This window comes from Heterodontus francisci, chromosome 5 (genome assembly GCF_036365525.1).
Source record: "Heterodontus francisci isolate sHetFra1 chromosome 5, sHetFra1.hap1, whole genome shotgun sequence".
Taxonomy (NCBI): domain Eukaryota; kingdom Metazoa; phylum Chordata; class Chondrichthyes; order Heterodontiformes; family Heterodontidae; genus Heterodontus; species Heterodontus francisci.
This window is the reverse complement of record NC_090375.1, coordinates 94985038-95006862: the sequence shown is the minus strand read 5'-3', so window position 1 is coordinate 95006862 and position 21825 is coordinate 94985038. Positions and strand designations below refer to the sequence as shown.

At 41.7% G+C, this 21825-nt stretch overlaps 1 protein-coding gene across 4 annotated transcripts in view; it reads left to right on the top strand.

The window, feature by feature from the left end:
- prkdc (protein kinase, DNA-activated, catalytic subunit) overlaps positions 1–21825 on the top strand; it is a 283563-nt gene that overhangs the window by 212790 nt on the left and 48948 nt on the right. For all 4 annotated transcript variants that reach the window (XM_068031803.1, XM_068031802.1, XM_068031801.1 and 1 more), the window contains exons 66-73: positions 2295–2519; positions 6125–6233; positions 7898–8009; positions 14626–14809; positions 18843–19017; positions 19752–19942; positions 20035–20215; positions 20825–20985. In XM_068031803.1, the coding sequence (XP_067887904.1) occupies positions 2295–2519; positions 6125–6233; positions 7898–8009; positions 14626–14809; positions 18843–19017; positions 19752–19942; positions 20035–20215; positions 20825–20985 (1338 nt within the window). The remainder of the gene's footprint in view (positions 1–2294; positions 2520–6124; positions 6234–7897; positions 8010–14625; positions 14810–18842; positions 19018–19751; positions 19943–20034; positions 20216–20824; positions 20986–21825) is intronic.

Sequence of the window (21825 nt, the reverse complement as noted above, 5' to 3'; positions counted from 1 at the left end):
CTCAGATACTGACGCAGTCTGCGTCCGTATGCAGCAAGACCTGGACAACATTCAGGCTTAGACTGATAACATTGGCAAGTAATGTTCACGCCACACAATGCCAGGCAATGACGATCTCCAATAAGAGAGAATCTAACCATCTCCCCTTGACATTCAGTGGCGTTACCATTGCTGAATCTCCCACTATCAACATCCTGGGGGCTTACCATTGACCAGGAACTGAACTGGAGTAACCATATAAATACTGTGGTTGCAAGAGCAGGTCAGAGACTGGGAATTCTGCAGCAAGTAACTCACCTTTTAACTCCCCAAAGCCTGTCCACCATCTACAAAGCACAAATCAGGAGTTTGATGGAATCCTGTCTGTCTGTCTGCCTGCCTGCCTGGAAGGGTGCAGCTCCAACAACACTCGGGAAGCTTGACACCATCCAGGACAAAGTGGCCTGCTTGATTGGCACCCATCCACCACCTTAAACATTCACTCCCTCCACCACCGATGCACAGTGCCGCAACTCACCACGCCTCCTTCAACAGCACCTTCCAAACCCGTGACTTCTTCCACCTAGAAGGACAAGGACAGCAGACACATGGGAATACCACCATCTTGACGTGGGACTATATCGCCGTTCCTTCACTGTCACTGGGTCAAAATCCTGGAACTCCTCTGTACCTGCACTTGATGTTCTGTGGTTCAAGAAGGCAGCTCACCACCATCTTCTCAAGGGCAATTAGGGATGGGCAACAAATGTTGGCTTTGCCAGTGACGCCCACATTCCATGAAGGAATGAAAAAAACCACATGCATGCACACGTACACCAAAAATTGGAGAGCAGTATAGTTGTTAATATAGCAATAGAGCGAACCAACAATTTGCCACAGCATGTCAGTTCTTTGACTTCCAGAAATCTACCTTCATGTGCTAAGTGTTTTATTCATATGTCAAGGTATTAGAGCACTAGATGCATGATAATTCATGCATATTTTATTGTATCGTCATTTGTATTTAGAATATGATATTCTTTGTGTTTTTTAAAGTGTGAATTATACTGTCACAATGAACCAATATTAACAACTGTACAACTGATTGACGAGTGGCTTATCCAAGATGAGTAAACTGGATAAATCGAGCATATGTAATCATCATTATCCCAAATCCCCAAATTGGTTATATTTCAGAACATCATCCCCACTCGAGCTTGCCCTCATTTGAGGCTGAACCTGTTCAACTGCCTCATGCTGATCTCCTGTATACCTACCTATTCCTTTCTGCAAATCGAACAGGTATTCAATTAGCCCCCAAATAACCACCGTGATTAACAAATTGAATGCAACATGCACAAATTAGTAAAACTTTTAAGCTCTAATTAATTGGCACCTTCAGCATTCAAGAGAATACTCAGAGGGAAGCAGACAATGTAATTAGCTTTAGGGTAGTTGCACTTTTAATTTTATAGCTTGGTACCAAGCTGTTTGTCTTTTTTGCTGTCAGTGTACTTTAGGGGCCGGGGAAAGGGGTGGATGTTTGCCATTTAAATTACCAAGTGACATTTTGTTGGCTCCATGCACCAGGTTGTAGTTTATTTTGTATACCACTAGATGGTGCTGACACATTTTGTCAGTTCCATACCAACAATATTAGCATTATTTAATGACAGGGAATCAATACTGTGCAAACATCATGGTCTTGCATTCATTATGGGGGGTGGATGGTGAAAACAATTGCCTTGGCCACATTTTCTTCATCTTTCTGTTGATTGCTGTGGTGAATTCGAGTTTGTGCCCATGCGTTTTTCTACTGCTAAGTGTCACTCCATCTGACTGCGATATACAATGACTAATGAAAGTTCAATTAATATAAAAGGTGTGAATGTTTTTAAGCACCACTCGAGGTTTCTTCAGTTTCTGGGTGTATATCACTTTAGGGTTGAGTGCCACTCATTCAGCTTCCAGTTAGGCCAGTTAGAGAAGTAAGAGGATAAAAATACAAATTCTGAAGGAGAATGTTTTCCCAAATACATTCATGGCAATTTTTTTTCAAAGCCTGGTTAGTTGTTGACTCGGCTGCTTGATTGTACAGCATTGTAGCTGAGGGAGGTCTGATCATCTTCTCCATTGTAATCATGAACCACTTCCTATCCACCTCAGATGGGTTCTGGAAAAAGACATGGAGATAAATAGAAATGTTTTTAATTATAATGTAAAAATGATTATCCAGGAAGCTGTAAATAATGTGTTTGTGTAAATGTTTAAAGGATTCAGAGGACAAGTTTTATTCTTGAATTTGATTTTTTTAGGAGACTTATTTGCCACACTTGATGCATAGTAAAGTAAAATTATTACAGTTGGGTGAAGCTGACCAGTCTTTGCTGACATTTATTGACAATGCAATGAAGGTGGACGACCGGAAGATTGTTATTGAAACTCGCTACAGCCAGGAATTGAGCCTCCTGTACATCCTGCAGGATGACTATGACCGTGCCAAATACTATGTTAATAAGAGTATGCAAATTTTTATGCAGGTTAGTACCTGGCAATTATTAGTCAACAGTATGATGATTTTTGTATGTGAATTTGGCTTTTTGATATAGACTTATCTGCTACCTGTAGTTAGAGTTGGAAAAGGTACTCGTAAGTAGCCACCTAATAATATGATCATCCATGTGTTCATCAGCTTTGTAGAGCACAAAAAAAACTTGCATTTACATAGCACCTTTCACGACAACCCCGGACATCACAAAGTGCTTTACAGCCGATGAAGTACTTTTGAAATGTAGTCACTGTTGTAATGTAGGAAACGCTGTAGCCAGTTTGCGCACAGCAAACTCCCACAAACAGCAAAGTTCTAATGACCAGATAATTTGTTTTTGTGATTGTGATTGAGGAATAAATATTGCCCAGGGCACAGGGGGGAATACTCCCCTGCTTTTCCTCGAAAGAGTCCCATGGAATCTTTTGCGTCCACCTGAGAGGCAGACGGCGCCTCGGTTTAATGTCTCATCTGAAAGACAGCACCTCCGACAATGTATCACTCCCTCAGTACTGCAGTAGAGTGTCAGCATTGATTTTTGTGCTGAAGCCCTCCAGTGGGACTTAAAGCCACAACCTTCTGACTCAGAGGCCAGAGTGCAACCAACTGAGCCACAGCTGACATGACCAGGAGTTCTGAAGGTTGCATTGCCTGCCCAGTACCAGGGTTAAAGACATCTCCTCATGGTTGGAGACAAACATGGAGTGGGAAGGGGAGATCCACTTGTGGTCCACGTAGGAACCAAACATCGGTAAAACTAGGAATGATGTTTTGCTGTGAGACTTTGAGTTAGCATCAAAATTAAAATGCAGAACCTCAAGGTGGTAATTTCTGTATTGTTAACTGAGCCATTGGAATAGGATCAAGGAGATTAGAGAATTAAACATGTGGCTCAAAGTGTGGTATGGGAAGCAGGGATTTCAATTCATGGGGCACTGGTGCTAGTCCTGGGGAAAGAGGGGGCTGTTCTGTTGGGATGGGCTCCACTTAAACTGGTCTGGGACCTGTGTCCTGGTGAACTTAAAGAGTGGGAGGGTAGGGTCAGGTGGAGGGAGATTTAGAAATCAAAAGAGAAAGATCGAGGTAACAAAGCAGTGTAGTGATTTGGTTAAAGACGAGCATAGTGGGACAGGAAGGGACAGAGAATGTAACTGTAATAGTGCATCAGAGAATAAGATCCATGCAAAGAAATTGTGTCCAAAAATAAAGTTAAAGGCTGTTTATCTGAATGCACAATGCATTTGTAACAAAATAGACAAACTAGCAGCACAAGTCCATATAAATGGTGATAACCATGAGTCTGTAACTACTTTATGTTCCTCACTCATATTAGCTCCTTTGCTATTCCTGGTATGTAATTCGTGTCTTCCACTGTGCAGACAGACACAAAGGGCTGAATTTTCACTGTGGGGTTGGGAAACCGGAGCTGGGACTGTTTCCGGGTCCTGAATCTGTCAGAATTTCGACTGTCCCCTTAATTGGCATGGAGACAGGTTCCCTGTCCAATTAAGGTTGGCAGGCGGGCTCTCAAAGCTGGAAGGCCTTCCAGCTTCAGAGGAGCAGCTGGGTGCAGTAAACGATAAGTAACTGAGAGGGTGCTTCAACGTGGAATCGCCCTGTCACCAACCATTTTAAAAATGTGAATAATAAATAGAAGCAGCAGCCAGCCCACCACCGTGGAGAAACCAAGAGTAATGTATCAGTTTTGCTGATAATACAAAGCTAAGTGGGAATGTAAGCTGTGAGCACACAAAAAGGCTGAAAAGAGATATAAATTGGTTAAGTGAGTGGGAAAAAAATTGGCAGATGGAATATAATGTGTGGGTGGGTGGCAGTAATAGAAGAGCAGAACATTTTTTAAAAGGTCTGAAAGTTTTAAATGTTGATGTTCAGAAAGACTTGGCTGCACTCATACAAGGAACACAAAGATAGCATGCAGGTACAGCAAGCAATTAGGAAGGCACATAGCAAGTTGGCCTTTATTGCAAGGGGATTGGAGTTCAGGAACTAGGAAGTCTTGCTACAGTTGTATAGGGCTTTGGTGAGACCACACCTGGAATACTGTGCACAGCTTTGGGCTCCATATTTATGTAAGGATATGCTTGCTTTTGAGGTAGTATAGCAAAGCTTAACTTGATTGGTCCCTGGGATGAGAGGGTTGTCCTATGAGAGGCTGAGTAAATTGGGCCTATTCTCTGGAGTTTAGAAGAATAAGAGGTGACCTCATTGAAACATACAAGATTCCGAAGGGGCTTGACGGGGTAAACACTGAGAGGTTGATTCCCCATGGCTGGGGAATCTAGAACAAGGGGGCACAGTCTCAGGATAAGGGGTTGATCATTTCGGTCTGAGATGACAAGTTTCTTAACTCAGAGGGTTGTGAATCTTTGGAATGCTCTATCCCAGATGATATAGTCAAGGTTGAGATAGATAGATTGTTCTTTCGGGGAAGCAAGGGATCTGGGGAGTGGATGGACAAATGAAGTTGAGGTAGATGATCAGCCATGATCTTATTGAATGGCAGAGCAGGCTTGAAAGGCCATATGGTCTACTCCTGCTCCTTTTACTTATGTTATGATGTTCTGGCACAAGAAACTCATTTTCAAGTAAAATGAAAAGGGAAACCTGTATAGTTGTACTATTAAGAATATATTCAGCATAACTTTCCTGTTCAGAATGGATTTTAGTGTCAACATTCAGATTTGCACCCATTTGTGTAGCTGGACTCATTTGAGAGAAACATTTGAGCACAGGAAAATTGAAGAGTGAGTATCATGAGGTTGTTCTTGTTTATGTCGTCATGGCCAGTTACAGAATGGCACTGACAGATACAGAACAACATGGATAGAAGCATGGAAACAGGTTAACTGGCTGGCATATAGGGGATAAAATTGTTGGTTTATCTTGAACAAGGTAGTTCAGCATATCCCATAAGAATTGTAAGAGAACAACAGACAGCATGAAACCTGAAATAATTGTTATTTTTGCATTCGATAAGATGAGGGATATTAATGCTGGCGAATGGTACAGTTCCCATTTCATGTATCCAGCCTATGCATTAAGAATTCTCAGTTTAGATGCTGAGTATTGTTTCCTCTAGTTTGCCCCAACAATATGCCCAAGTAACATGGTAATTTTAGACACATTTATTTTTCAGAAAAGATTCTAACATGTTTGCTATACATATAGATGTATGTTGTGATACACTTGACAGTAAACGATCTGTTGATTACAATGAAATAAAGAAGCTCAGAACAGACACACTAATCTATCCTGGCGACATAGATGGGAAAGTCATTATCTCAAGTTAATCTTTCTGTGAGTCAGGTTGCACCTTCCTTCATCAAAAATATCAGGCCAAGTTACAAGTTCCAGTTTCTATGTTGCTTGTTTGTTTAAAATTGATTTTTTTAAATTTAAAGAAGTTAACCAGATAAATTGGTGTTTCTCACCTTACGGCGACTAAGATAGTGTGTAGCAAATTAGGGGCTGTTTTTATTTTTCATCTAGATATATAGACGCATGTGTTGAAGTTGTAGTCTATATCAAATGACATATATTTATAAAAATGTGTTCTGTTTTTATTTGTTTTGATAGAATTATTCCAGCATTGACACACTGCTGCATAGGAGTCGACTTACCAAGTTGCAGTCTCTTCAAACTCTGACAGAGATCCAGGATTTTCTTCTTTTCATCACCAAAGGATGTAAGATCCTGTGCTCTACTGAAATAATAACAACAGTCGGCTGGTGTGCCCCGCAGCAACTTGTTGATGTTCCAGATAACAGCTTGTCATTGATGAGATACAATCAATTTAAATGTTTTAGTAATACAATGCATGATCACCCAAAAAACCCTTCATTAAAAAGCATAAGGCCAATCTCTTTTTTTAAAAAAACGTATGTTATACAATTGGTTTAAATCACATTGAAATACATCATCACATTACTTAGCAATGACATTGTGGATCTTCTCCATGGCTAAACCAAAAATAAATTGTTTCATGGAGACTTTGCCCCTTTAAGACTAAAACCAAGGACTTGTGACCAAGACACCAGAAATATTTATGACTTCTCTCATTGCAGGATAAGTAATACCAGACACACACTCTCAATCTGGATCAGACAACCTTGAGATAGATTTATTTCTATTTGCTCTTGGGATGTCCTGGAGTCTTCTACTTCACCTATATTTGCTGTGAGAAAAGTATAGATATTTACTGTCTAATTCAAAGATGCGCATCAAACATATGTCCATCACACTTCAAAAATGTGTCTTACATGTCACGCACGCGATGTTAACTTCATGTTTATCACAACAAATACTGTTAGCTAAATATTACCAAATAGGAAACAAGTGGCAAACCAGTACAGAATCAAGAATCAACAAACATTATTGTTAAACAACTCTCAAAAAGAAGGGGAACTGATGAAAGTAATAACAATATAATCTGACATGGGGTCATGTATGACATGTATGCCGCTGACAGTCAACTCTACCTCTCCGCCACTTCTCTCGACCCCTCCACTGTCTGTATTGTTCAACATACAGTCTTGGATGAACTGCAGTTTCCTCCAGCTAGGCTAAGCTTCCAAAGTCATATCCTTGCCATCATAAATATTACATAAACATTGCCTGCCTCCACCCCATCTCATTCATACCTCTGTAAACTCCAGACGTGCCTATTGCAAAGCTCTTCTGTAAATTTCAGCTTATCAAAGCTATGTTGCTCACAATCGATCCTGCACTAAGTTCCACTTGGCCAGAATTGCACTCCCCCACCCCAATCTCTCTGTCCCTATGACTCCCACCTCTTGTACAAAACCCACTCTCTGCACTTCACCTTTCTTTGGTTGTGCCTTCATGTGCTTAGACCCCACAGAAAAGCATTGGGTGAGGTGTTGTGGTAAAAGGAAGCAACTAGTGTAAATTTCTATGCACATCATAAAACTATTTTGTGATCTGATATCCAGTTTATCAGTTTTTCAAAGTGAGTGTGCTCTTTGTTTTTTCATATTATTGAGAATTTTTTTTCAAAAAGCAGTTTGAATTAAGTGATTCAACAACCAACGATGATTTGATACTAAATATTTACATATGGTTTTCTGATTACAAAATGTTTGCATACAGAATAAATGTTGATGTAAGTGTTATAGGAAGTAACATTTATGTTCAGAACATATGTACCATCCGCATATATATCAGCATTGTTTTATGTTTACATTAGTGAGGGTCTGAATTTTGACTTGCTGTAAGCTAGATCCGTTGGGACATCGCATTAATTTGATTTGCGAGTAAGACCTTCACAACCTATTCTAGCTTTATGAATTATTCATGTTTGTGGAATAACTATTCTTTTGCTTTTTGCAGTTAATTTAACTTCTGAAGTGCCTCTCCGAAAACTAATAAGAACGTGGACAGACCGGTACCCAGAAGCAAAGCTGGATCCTATAAGTGTGTGGGATGACATAATCACAAACCGGTATGATGCAAGAATGATTCTGTCCTTATTTGCAGCAAATGAATGATGATATTAGTTCTCAAGAAATTATTCATGAAATGGATATTGGGCTGAATTTTACCGGCCACCCCAACATCAGGGGTCGTGGCGGGAGGCCCGGAAATTGCCTCCGGGAGAGTTCTGCCACGGGCCTCAATGCGGGAAGGCCCCGCCCATATTAACAGCGGTGGCAAGGCCTCATGGCGGCCCACTCGCCGTTTGGCGATGGGAGCAGGATTTAAATATGTAAATTTATGCAACTTAATTAATTAATGACTTACCTGCTCCCGTTGGCCATCATGCTGCCATAATCTAGTCGGTTGCTGGAAATCCCTTGCCTTCGGATCTCCGTTTGGAGTGGGTGAGTGAGGTGGGGTGGTTCGCGCCGGGCATATAAATGAGCCATCGCGTATAATATCGTGTCAGCTCCGTGCGGGCCACCATCTTGGAAATTCAGTCCATTAAATTGTATTGTTGTAAGATCTTAAATTGTGACTAAGATGGAGTATAAAATAACATTGCAAGAAATTCTTGGAATTATGAAGTGATGAACCAAATAATCTCCTTCATCCATATCTATTCAGTGATTCTGGTTGCTATATGGTGATCCTAAGTTCATGGAGTCTAGAGTGAACGTTGAGAACTCCCAGAGTCACTCCCTCCCGACTGTATACGACTGTTTCGGGTGTTGGCTGAATCAGCATGATTATGTCAGGCTGCTGCTTGACTAGTCTGTGGGACAATTCTCTCAATTTTGACACAGATGGTAGTGAGGAGAACTTTGCAGGGTCGACTGAGCTGGGTATGGCTTTGTCATATCTGGTGTTTAGGTCCATGCTGGTGGTCCGTCTGGTTTTATTCTTCAACTTTTTTGTCGCGTTTTCGTACAAATGAGTGGCTTGCTAGACCATTTCAGAGGGCAGCTACGAGTCAACACAGTGCTGTGGGTCTGGAGTCATGTATAAGCATAGCAAAGCTATGGCACAGAAGGAGACCATTCAGCCCATCATGTCTGTGCTGGCTGAAAAAACTAGCTGCCCATTCTAATCCCACCTTCCAGCACCTGGTCCGTAGCCTTGCAGATGACAGCACTTCAGGTGCAGGTCCAGGTACCTTTTAAATGAGTTAAGGGTTTCTGCCTCCACCACTGATCCGGGCAGTGAATTCCAGATACCCACCACCCTCTGGGTGAAAAAGTTTTTCCTCATGTCCCCTCTAATCCATCTACCAATCACCTTAAATCTGTGCCTTCTGGTAATTGACCTCTCCGCTAGGGGAAACAGGATCTTCCTGTCTGCTCTATCTAGGCACCTCATAATTTTGTGATTAAGTCACCCCTCAACCTCCTCTGTTCTGAGGAAAAACAACCCTAGCCTATCCAATTTTTCCTCATAGCTGCAATTTTCAAGCCCTGGCAATGTTCTTGTAAATTTCCTCTGTACACTCTCCAGAGCAATTATGTCCTTTCTTTAATGTGGTGATCAGAACTGTATGCAATACTCCAGCTGTGGCCTGACCAGCATTGTATACAGTTCCAGCATAACATCCCTACTTTTTTATTCTATACCTCGGCCAATGAAGGAAAGAATTCCATATGTCTTCTTCACCACTTTATCCACCTGTCCTGCCACCTTCAGAGACCTGTGGACATGCACTCCAAGGTCTCTCACTTCCTCTACCGCTTTCAGCATCCTCCCGTTTATTGTGTATTCCCTCATTTTGCTTGCTCTCCCCAAATGCAACAGAGTGACTGGCCTCTAATTATTTGGTCTATCCCTTGCACCGTTTATAAACATACAATGCTTATAAAGCATTAAGTTTTTTGTAACTCATAAGCTTTCTTTTTCTGCTTTACCTTACCCTGTATGCTTCGAGATAACCAGGGGGCTCTAGATTTGACAGCACCACCCTTTTTCTTTGTGGGGACATGTCTACACGGTGCCTGTAGAATCGCGCTTTTGAATGCCTCCCACTGGTTTGCCATGATTTTTCCTTCAAGTAGCTGTGTCCAGTCCACTTTCACCAGATCACCTTTCAGCTTCGTAAAATTTGCCTTTCCCCAATTTATTAGCGAGAGGCAGCATGGTTTTGTGAAGGGGAGGTCGTGTCTCACTAATTTGATTGAGTTTTTTGAGGAAGTGACAAAGATGATTGATGAAGGAAGGGCAGTGGATGTTATCTATATGGACTTCAGTAAAGCCTTTGACAAGGTCCCTCATGGCAGACTGGCACAAAAGGTGAAGTCACATGGGATTAGAGGTGAGCTGGCAAGATGGATACAGAACTGGCTCAGTCATAGAAGACAGAGGGTAGCAGTGGAAGGGTGCTTTTCTGAATGGAGGGATGTGACTAGTGGTGTTCCGCAGGGATCAGTGCTGGGACCGTTGCTGTTTGTAGTATATATTAAATGATTTGGAGGAAAATGTAGCTGGTCTGATTAGTAAGTTTGCGGACGACACAAAGGTTGGAGGAGTTGTGGATAGTGATGAGGATTGTCAGAGGATACAGCAGGATATAGATCGGTTGGAGACTTGGGCGGAGAAATAGCAGATGGAGTTTAATCCGGACAAATGTGAGGTAATGCATTTTGGAAGGTCTAATGCAGGTGGGAAGTATACAGTAAATGGCAGAACCCTTAGGAGTATTGACAGGCAGAGCGATCTGGGCGTACAGGTTCACAGGTCACTGAAAGTGGCAACGCAGGTGGATAAGGTAGTCAAGAAGGCATACGGCATGCTTGCCTTCATCGGTCAGGGCATAGAGTATAAAAATTGGCAAGTCATGCTGCAGCTGTCCCAGAACTTTAGTTAGGCCACACTTAGAATATTGCGTGCAATTCTGGTCGCCACACTACCAGAAGGACGTGGAGGCTTTGGAGAGGGTACAGAGGAGGTTTACCAGGATGTTGCCTGGTCTGGAGGGCATTAGCTATGAGGAGAGGTTGGATAAACTCGGATTGTTTTCACTGGAACGACGGAGGTGGAGGGGCGACATGATAGAGGTTTACAAAGTTATGAGCGGCATGGACAGAGTGGATAGTCAGAAGCTTTTTCCCAGGGCGTAAGAGTCAGTTACTAGGGGACATAGGTTTAAGGTGAGAGGGGCAAAGTTTAGAGGGGATGTGCGAGGCAAGTTCTTTCCACAGAGGGTGGTGAGTGCCTGGAACTTGCTGCCGGGGGAGGTGGTGGAAGCAGGTGCGATAGCGACGTTTAAGAGGCATCTTGACAAATACATGAATAGGATGGGAATAGAGGGATACAGTCCCCGGAAGTGCAGAAGGTTTTAGTTTAGGCAGGCATCAAGATCGGTGCAGGTTTGGAGGGCCGACTGGCCTGTTCCTGTGCTGTACTGTTCTTTGTCTTTGTTCTTTAGAGCTTTTACTCCTGTTCTATCTTTGTCCTTTTCCATAATAATGCTAAATCTAACTGTATTATGGTCACTATCTCCAAAATGGGTACCCACTGCTACTTCATGCACTTGCCCAGCTTCATTTCCCAAGACTAAATCTAGAATTGCATCCACTCTTGTTGGGCTTGTTACGTGCTGGCTACAAAACTTCTCTTGAATGCGGTTCAAGAATTTTGTGCCCTCTATGCCCTTCACACTGTTTGTCTCCCAATTGATATCAGGGTAGTTGAAATCCCCAACTATTATTGCTGTATTGTTTTTGCACTCAGATCTTTGCCTACATATTTGTTCTTCTATTTCCCTCTCACTATTTGGGGGTCCGTGACTCCTTGCACCAGGGAGGCAACATACCATCCTGGAATCACGTCTGTGATCACGGCAATGCCTTTCTGTTCCCCTAACTATATAATCTCCTACCACTATTGCTCTCCTGTCTTTTTCCTTCCTCCCTGCACAGCTGAACCACCCATGGTACTCTGGTCATGACTCTCGCTGCACTCTGCAGAGGAATCCTCTCTCCCATTAGTACCCAGAACTGAATAACTCATTAGAAAGTGGAATGCCCTCTGGGTTCTCCTCCACTACCTGCCTTGTCCACCTTTTCTGTCTGGCAGGCACCCAGTCCCCCTCTGCCTGCGCTCTCTTAAGCTGCCGGGTGACTGTTTCCTGAAACATGCTATCCGCATATCTCTCATCCTCACAAATGCACTTTAGTGACTCCAGCTGGTCCTCAAGTTCCAAGATTCGGAGCTCGAGTTTTTGCATTTGGTGGCATTTTCTGCACATCTAGTTGTCCAGGACATGGGTAGTGTTCTGGAGTCCCCACCTGGCACAGGATGTGCATTTGACAGGTATGAGCAACCCTGTAGGACAGACTGGGTAAGGACAACCAATTTAATTCCTTAAAGGACATTAGTGAACTCGATGGGCTTCTTTAACAATCTAGTGGTTTCAAGGTCAGCATTACTGAGAATAGCTTTTTATTCCAGATTTATTTAATTAACTGAATTTTATTCCCTAGCTGCTGTGGTGGAATTTGAACTAAGATCTCTGGAGCATTAGTCCAGGCCTCTGGATTACTAGTCCAGTATATGAACATATGAATTAGGAGTAGGAGTAGGCTACTCGGCCCTTCGAGCCTGCTCCGCCATTCAATAAGTTCATGGCTGAACTGATTGCTCCACATTTTCACCTACCCCAATAACCTTCCACCCCCTTGCTTATCAAGAATCTAACTACCTCTGCCTTAAAAATATTCAAAGACTCTTCTTCCACTGCCTTTTGAGAAAGAGAGTTCCAAAGACTCAAGACCCCCTGAGAGAAAATAATTCTCATCATCACTGTTATAAATGGGTTACTCCTTATTTTTAAACACAAGGGGAAACATCCTATCCACATCCACCCTGTCAAGACCCCTCAGGATCTTATATGTTTCAATCAAGTCGCCTCTTACTCTTCTAAATTCCAGCGAATACAAGCCTAGCCTGTCCAATCTTTCCTCGTAAGACAGCCCACCCATTCTAGGTATTAGTCTAGTAAACCTTCTCTGCTGCCTCCATGAGAGTGCTTCTATTTTTTTTTTATGTTTTTAAGGACTTATATTTAAATTGTGGAAATGGATTCATTTGGAAGTCTGAAGAAATGTTTTTTCACTGGGGCCATTAAAAGGACACGACTGAAAAGAATTACTGGAAGAATCGAGGAGTGCTAAAAACAACCTTTACTGCCTTAAGATAAATAAACAACAGGAATCTTAGACTAAAGGGAGATGTTGACAGAGAAACCACATATCAAGGTTTATGGTGGTCAGGAGGTTGACTTTCTGATTGGGGTTTGGATATTGTTTTCAGTTCAGTTGAGGTGTGAACTGTTTTGAAGACAGTTGAAGGGAAAAAACACCCAAGTCATTCATCTCTTTCCTCCTGTCGCTGTAAAAACCCTGCGTATTCATCGTGATAACTAAAACCCTTGATGCCATATTTCTCCTGAGAAGCTGGAAAAAACCTGCCAGATTAATTCTCGACACCACCTGAAAAGAACTGCTCCAGAACAGATCCCAGTGACCCATCTACGTGTATTCAGATGCCAGACCAAAGGGACAACTGATATCTTTCCATATCTTTTTTTTCTCTTCAAGAATTAGCAAATATTTGGCCAAAGTATTTTTTGGTAACAGCTCTGCAGGGAGAATTTCTTAATTCTTTGCAGTGTGTGTGTGAGAGCATGTGTGTGGGGGATTTACAAGATGAATCTTCCCCGTCTGGGGAAAGCTGGCGTGATGCTGGTGGGGAACAGGGAGGAGTTAAGGTTTCCAGTGTGGTGGGGGAGGGGGTGGTGGAGGATGGTGTCAAATAAACATAATGAGTGTCTGGGATGGTGGGAAGGGATGAACTTTAAACTGTGTGCCGTCTGGGGTGGGGATGGTCAGATTAAAAGGTAAGTTTTTTTGGTGGGGATGGGCAAATAGTTAATATAATTGTTATTGGGGGGTGGGAAAGGGGCATTAGAATTTTTATTGATAAATATTGGGGGAGTGTACCTTTAAAAATTTAAATATGCTGGCAGGGCTGGCTGCCCTTTAAAAATGGCAGCAGCGCCTGCGCACAGACAGCTGATGCCATTGCTGGTGTCACACAGCCCGCCCCCTTCACGTGATTGGTGGAGCGAGTCACCACATGGGAGATCACAGCGGCTGCACAGGCCGCCATTTTATGAGCTTGCCACCGGGAGCGATGGCAGGCTTTTACAATCCAGCCCTGTGTCTGTATTATGTTTGTAACTTTGCTATTTGGTCTATGAAAGACCAATCAGATTCCCACAAGATCATGTAAGATGTACATTTTTTTATTAGCTTTTTTAAAATTATATTTCATGTTCTTACAGATGTTTTTAATTATATGTGGCTGGTTCCCGTTTGCCCTCAGCTCAAAACAAAACTGCTTATCAAAGTTGCAGCCTGCTCAGCCTCTGTCTAGCCATGTCTGTCTGCCCTGCACAACCTGATCTCAACATGACTGTGTGTCATGTCTCACCCAACACTGACCTGATCTGGTGTTCCTGACCCTGTCATGTGTGGTACCAGCCACTCCTGACTTCACTTTTTGTTTTTAATCCACAAGTAATGCCACAGGTGATCTAATTGCCTTTTATTACAATTCTTCTTACTGATTACTTTTCTTCTATATTACAGCTGTTTCTTTCTTGACAAGATTAAGGAGCGATTATCACTTCATGCCGATGATAGTATGGAGGTAGATGATGAAGGAGCTGATGCTAAAATGGATGTGGATGGAGAAGAGGAAGATATTAACATGCTCATAAGAAGCTGCAAATTTAATATGAAATTAAAAATGTTAGAAAGTGCAAGGAAACAGGTATGCAACAAAATGTTACTGGAATCTGTTAATCAAATACAGTAAGCAAAAAATATGTGGTCTGTGATTCTCGGGGGCAGACAGCACCACAGGTCACCAGCAACGTGCGTTTGCCCACTGATATCATTGCCGAACATCGTGCCGGTAGCAGCCCATGGTGCTGTCTGCTCCAGAGAATCCAATTTTTCCCCCAAAATGTTGTCAAAAAGAGTACAAAGCCTGAGGATTGGGAGGATTTTAGAATTCAGTAAAGGATGGCCAAAAAAAAATTTTCTATTCGTTCAGAAGACGTGGGCGTCGCTGGTTAGGCCAGCATTTATTGTTCATCCCTAATTGCCCTTGAGAAGGTGGTGGTGAGTTGCCTTCTTGAACCACTGCAGTCCATGTAGCAGTTTGATACAACTGAGTGGCCTGGTAGGCCATTTCAGAGTCAACCACATTGCCGTGGATCTTGAGTCACGTGTGGGCCAGACTAGTTAAGGATGGTAGATTTCCTTCCCTAAAGGGAATATTAGTGAACCAGATGGGTTTTTATAACAATCGGCAATGGTTTCATGGTCTCCACTAAACTGGCTTTTAATTCCAGATTTATTAATTGAATTCAAATTCCACTATCTGTCGTGGTAGGATTCGAACCATGTCCCCAGAGCATTAGCCTCGGGCTCCAGGTTACTAGTTTAGTGACATTGCCACTACGCCACTGCCTCCCCTAAATTGATAAAGAGAAAAGAATATGAGAGTCAACTAGCCAGTGACATAAAAACAGCTTCTGTAGCCATGTAAAAAAGGAAGAGATGTGCGAAAATAAACGTTGGGTCCCTTAGAGGCAGAGACAGGAGGATTTATAATGAGGAATACGGAAATGGCAGTGACATTGAACAAATACCTTGTATAGTCTTCAAGTAAAAGAGACAACAAACATTCCAGAAATATTGGGGAACCAAGGATCTAGTGAAAAGGAGGAACTTGGGGATAATAGTTTTGGAAAACAACTGGTACTGAAGAAATTAATGGGATTTAAAGCTGACAAATCCCTGGACTGGATGGCCTACACCCTTGGATTTTAAAAGAGGGCCATGACATCAACTAGAATTCAGTGAGTTACATTTCAAGTGTGATATGTTTGAAGATGACTAATCAGTCCAATTTGAGCACTGAAAAATCTGTTGCATGTTGGACACACTTGTAATGTTGATGCGGAAGAAGTGTTTGAGGCTCTGGACTTGCGAAGCTCATGTTTCCTGTTGGCCAGTTTGAATCTGTTTTGTTCATAGGAGGTGGTGTCTTTGCTGATGAAACTGCACCATATAGAACGATCCTGTGCAAGGGTCTCCCATGTCTTGGGGTGATGTTGAAACCCTTCAGTGAGACCTTCAGGGTGTCCTTGAAGTGCTTTTTCTGACCTCCATGTGAATGTTTCCCTTCAATTAGCTCACTGTTGAAGAGCTTTTTTTGGCAAGCGCTCATCTGGCATTCTGGCAACATGTCCTGCCCATCTTATCTGAGCTCCCTTCAGCAAAGTGTGGATGCTAGGCATGTCAGTCAGGGAGAGAATCTCAGTATTAGGAACCTTTTCTTGCCAATTGATCTGATGTAGACTCTGCAAGCAGGTCATATGAACGTGGTCTAGTTTGTTTGCATCCCTGGAGTGAACTGTTCATGAGTCTCAAGTATACAAGAGAGTGGGAAGGACAACCGTACTGTATACCTTCACTTTTGTTGAGAGACTAATTCCTTTTAACTCCCAGACAGTTTTTTGTAGCTTGCCAAAGGCAACGTTGGCCTTAATTATTCTGGTGTTGACTTTGTCGTCATGTGAACGGCTCTGGGGAGGGTACTGCCAAGGTAGGTAAATTTGTCGACTGCTGCAAACCTTTTATCATTGACTGTAATAGTTGGCTTCCCATACTGCTTTTGTGGGGCAGGTTGGTATATGACTTCAGTCTTTTTGATTCTGATGGTGAGACCGAAGGTGGTTACACAGATTGTGGATACATTGGTTTTGATCTTCCAGAATTCCCTAGATTCTGGAACAGTTCCCATGGACTGAAAGGTAGCAAATGTAACCCGCTGTTCAAGAAAGAATGGAGAGACAAAACAGGGAACAATAGGCCAGTTAACCTTATATCAGTAGTAGGGAAATTGCTAGATTCAATTTGTAGGAACATGGTGTCAGAGCACTTGGAAAATCACAATATGATTGGGCCGAATCAGAGAAATTGTGTTTGACAAACCTGTTAGTCTTTTTGAGGATGTAACTAATAGGGTGGATAATGGGGAACCAGTGATGTGGTGTATTTGGAATTTCAAAAAGCATTTGATAAGGTGCCGCCCAAGAGGTTATTAAACAAAATTAGGGCTCTTGGGAATAGGGATAATACATTAGCCTGGATTGAGAATTAGATAATGGACAGAAAACAAAAAGTAGGAATAAACAGGTCATGTTTGAATTTTTAGGCTGTAACTAGCAGGGTACTGCAAAGATCAGTGCTTGGGCCTCAGCTATTTACAAAGTATATCAATAACTTAGATCCGGGAACTGAGAGTAATGTATTCGAGTTTGCTGATACGGAGTTAGGTGGGAAAGTAAGCAGTGAGGGGGATGCAAGGAGGCTGCAAAGGATACGGGGAACTTAAGTGAGTGGGCAAGAATATGGCAAATGGAATAGAATGTGGGGAAGTATTAAGTTATCTACAGTGGGAGGAAAAGTAGAAAAGAAAATTTTTTTAAATGGTGACAGACTGGGAAATGTTGGTATTCAGAGGGACTTGGATGTCCATGTACACAAATAGCAGCAAGTTAGCATGCAGGTACAGCAGTAGTTAGAAAAGCAAATGGTATGATAGCCTTTAATACAAAAGGATTGGAGTATAAGTGTGAAAGAGTCTTACTGCAATTGTATAGGGCTTTGGTGAGACAACAGCTGGAATACTGTGTATAGTTTTGGTCTCCTTACCTAAGGAAGGATTTCCTGTGTTGGAGGGAGTGCAAAGAAGATCTACTGGACTGATTCTTGGGATGAGGGGCTTGTCCTGTAAGAAGAGATTGAGTAGGTTAGGCCTGTATTCCCTCGAGTTTAGAAGAATACAAGGTGATTTCATTGAAACAAATGAAATTTTTAAGGGGCTTAATAGGGTAGATGCTGGGAGGATGTTTCCCCTGGCTGGGGAATTGAGAACTAGGAGTCCCAGTCTCAGAATAAGGGGTTGGCCATTTCAGACTGAGATCAGGAGAGATTTCTTCACTCAAAGTGTTGTGAATCTTTGGAATTCTGTCCCTCAGAGAGCTGTGGATGCTCAGTTGTTGAGTATATTCAAAAGAGATTTTTGGGTATTAAGGGATATGGGGATAGTGCAGGAATTGGATTTGAGGTAGATTGGTCAAATATGATTTAATGGCGGAGCAGGCTCAGAGGGTCAAATGACCTACTCCTCCAATTTTTTATGTTCTTAATTATTCCTGAAGAGACATTTTGATATTGACAGGGATATTGAAACGCTAGTTCTACTTGTTTAATCACAGTATTTAGTCTTGATACAGAAGTTAACTAAAATAGGCCATGAACATAGGATGAGTTTGTTGCCAGGAGTCCAGCTTTCAATTGCTAACCACTGACCCCTGCTGCAAAGCTGCACCTGTAATGTCAAATAAGTAGCCAGCACTCACTGTTGAAGGTTATACATGAATAATGGTCACTCGGGCAAGGTAGCAGAGGACATCTGTAGGGATATACTATACCAAGAAAATCAAGTTATCAGGAATGGAGGGAAATAATTGGTTTTAGAAAAAGCAGAAGCCCTAGTTAGAGCATTTTTATACTTATTGTGAAAGATTACATGTTGCTAAATTACAACGCTGTAAAGTTTTCATTTTTAGGCTGAAATACATCACTTTATCCTGTAAATTGGCAGTGTATTAAACCTGTGTCTTCAATTACAAAATAATTCATTCTTTAAGTTCTTTTTTGTTACATTCATTGCCATAAATACAAATACTTTTTTTTCAGAAAGTCAGTTGTTTTTCTTATTTCAGAACAACTTTTCAGTGTCGACAAAGCTGTTGAAAGAACTTCACAAAGAGTCCAAGGTTAGAAGTGACTGGCGAGTGAGATGGATACACAGTTATAGCCGATTCAGTCATAAGCGCAGTCGGAGTCAGGAGAGAGCCGAGCAGATTGTAACAGTGATGAAGACCATCCCCTTGCTGGGTAATGGCTGACAGATTTCTAACATCAAAATTTTCAGTTGCCACATTAATTCTTCAAATTTTTTTAATGGCTTTCTGATAGCTTTCCTGTTCACGTTTTTGACATTTTATAATGGCACTGACTTTTTAAAATATTTTCTGTTTTAGAAGACAAACATAAATTTGCACAATGGCAAATATTGTCAATTAGAATTTTTAGATGAACATTCTTCTGGCATAGCTTCAACATGTACCAAAGAGATTCAGATATTGGGTGATACACCTTTCACAGGGTGCGGGTTCCTGACTGCAGATGTGCCCCCAGATGCAAACAACAGACCACAAGCAAAGAAGGAGTTCCGAAAGATAGATTATCTCATGTTATTATGTGGCTTCTGCCCACTAGTTACCAGCTGAATCAAGAGCAGCAGAGGGCTCAGAACCAACCTGCTTGCTAAGCTTAGGAAAGGCCACACAATGAAAGACAGAAGAGAAAAATACAAATAGAAAAATAATTCTTAATTACTACTTTGTTAAAAATAAGTGGCAGGAATCTGAGAAGAAGCAATCTCCAAAGTTTTAAAATGAGTTTTTTTGTAACTCTGGGGAAATCAGGTATGAATTTACGCCCTATCATTAAAGGTTTTAAACATATTGAATAACTGACCCTTAAAGCTCCGACGCCACTTCAGAAAGCAAAAGTTAATGAGGACTTACTTAACTGCTGCTGGCTTGAACAGACACCTTATTTTACAGTTGAAACAGAGGTGGATTATCTAAATACGCAAAGACAGGCTCTCAGAGACCAGAACACATTGCTTGGTACAACCTACTACATTATGGCTAATGCTCTAAATAAAGACCCATCGTCTCTTCAGCGCATTGAGCATGATCGAGTAAGAGATATTATAGACCTTTCTGGAGCTACCAGTGATGATATAGCACAGGTAGGAAAAAAATTCCTAACTGTACCAAAGGATGCGTAAATGCGGTTAGTAACTGAGCCTGTTCTGACAGCTGTTTTTTTGTTGTTGCTCAGGTTGCGATTGGATTGTACAGAAAGGCTCATGAATATCTGCAATGTGCTGTTAAAAAGGCTGAAGAAGAGGTGCAGTCTCTTTCTGGAGAACATATTGATACAGTGGGAGTGATTAAGGCCTACATGAATTTGGCAAATTTCTGTGACAAATGTCTGCGTGAGGAAGAAGAAAGTGAAAACGGTAAAACCACAAGAAAATTTGTAATAACTTGTGTTAGTCTGCTTTATAGGTTTGCATGTACTTTGTATTTATACAGTGTGTAGCTATTGAGAATATGTCGTATCGTAGTGATTGGGACCAGTTGTGCCACGAATTTCCTTTGCTTTTTTGCTGCCGCCTTTTGTTGAAAAAAAATCTTTCCATTTTTCCCTCTGTGACTTTAGTCTTTTTCTTGCCTCTCTTATCGCACCAGTTTTCTTTTCCTCTCCTCACCTCTCCTGAAAATATTAGTCTGGATTTTTTGATGGGCCCTTGCATCAACAGAAGTACAGCATGGTAGGACTTCTCCTTGTCATAAGGACATGGCCTTGACCCCAGATGGTTTTCTGACCTGAAAGTCATTTGTATTTTCTAGATGGACACTCCAGTTTCTCGGCTTTAGGGGAGTGATTCTGCGCCCAAAAGTTAGCGAGGAGCCCTGCTTTTACATTGGAGCAATGTATTTACCCTTTACTATTTGCTCTAGTTTTCACACCTGCAGAGTGATGTTGATCACAAATACATTGTTAGTGCACCATGCACTTTCTGTTTGTTCTTGTTTTTAAATAAATTAATTGATGTTTCTTACAGTTATGAATTTCCCTGAGCTGCAGACCTTCCCAGCGTGTATAATGGAGAACATGTTAAAGGCATTGAAGTATAATTCTAGAGAAGCCAGACTGAGATTCCCTAGATTGTTACAGCTTGTGGAATTATATCCAGCAGAGACACAGGACCTCATGACCAGAGAGGTATGTACTTGGTCAGCTGACTGGTGTTTTACATTAAGGCTTAACACCTGGATTTTGTAGGCTTTATGGACATTTTTACACAGTATTGTAGTCTGTTTTTGTTCATGGGACTGAAAGAGTGAACCTGTGCTACAAAGCAAAAGATGTAGATGGTAGTGTACATGGAGCTGATTGGTTGTCATTAATTTAATGAAATCATCATCAAAAGATATGGAATAGTTTGTCAGATTTGCAAGCTATTTTCTTCATGTTTGGGTAAAGTAGTTTAAGATTCCACCTCTTCCTTTTCCACGTCACACATCCTTCCCTGTCAAGAGGGCTGCCAGAGTACTTTGGGATGACAACCTATTGCTGTCTGTCAGAAGCACTACAGGACTAAGCTGCCCTTATATTTGCTGGATTTGACCCAATGGCACAGTTGCAATGCAGTTCACTTTGTGACATTGAGTAGGAGGATACCAGTTGAGTGTGCTGGAGTGCCAAAATTCTGTGTCACCAGACTCCCTGGAGCAAAAGCATTTAATAGATAATACCTTCAGTGCCCATGGATTAGGAAAGGGCAAAAATACCATGGAGTTCCCACTGCTTTTTACTGTGCTCTGGCTTCTAGCTCCTCCACTTAACAGCATGTATTGTGTGAACACCAGACGTCAGACCCAGTTGTAATGCACCCCAATGACTGAATAAACTGCTATTATTCACTGCCTAAAAAAGGAATGAACTTGCATTTAGATAGCACCTTTCACAAACTCAGTACGCCTCAAAGAACTTTACAGCCAATGAAGTACTTTTGAAGTGTCGTCACTTTTATAATCTAGACTGATGTGATGACTATCGCTG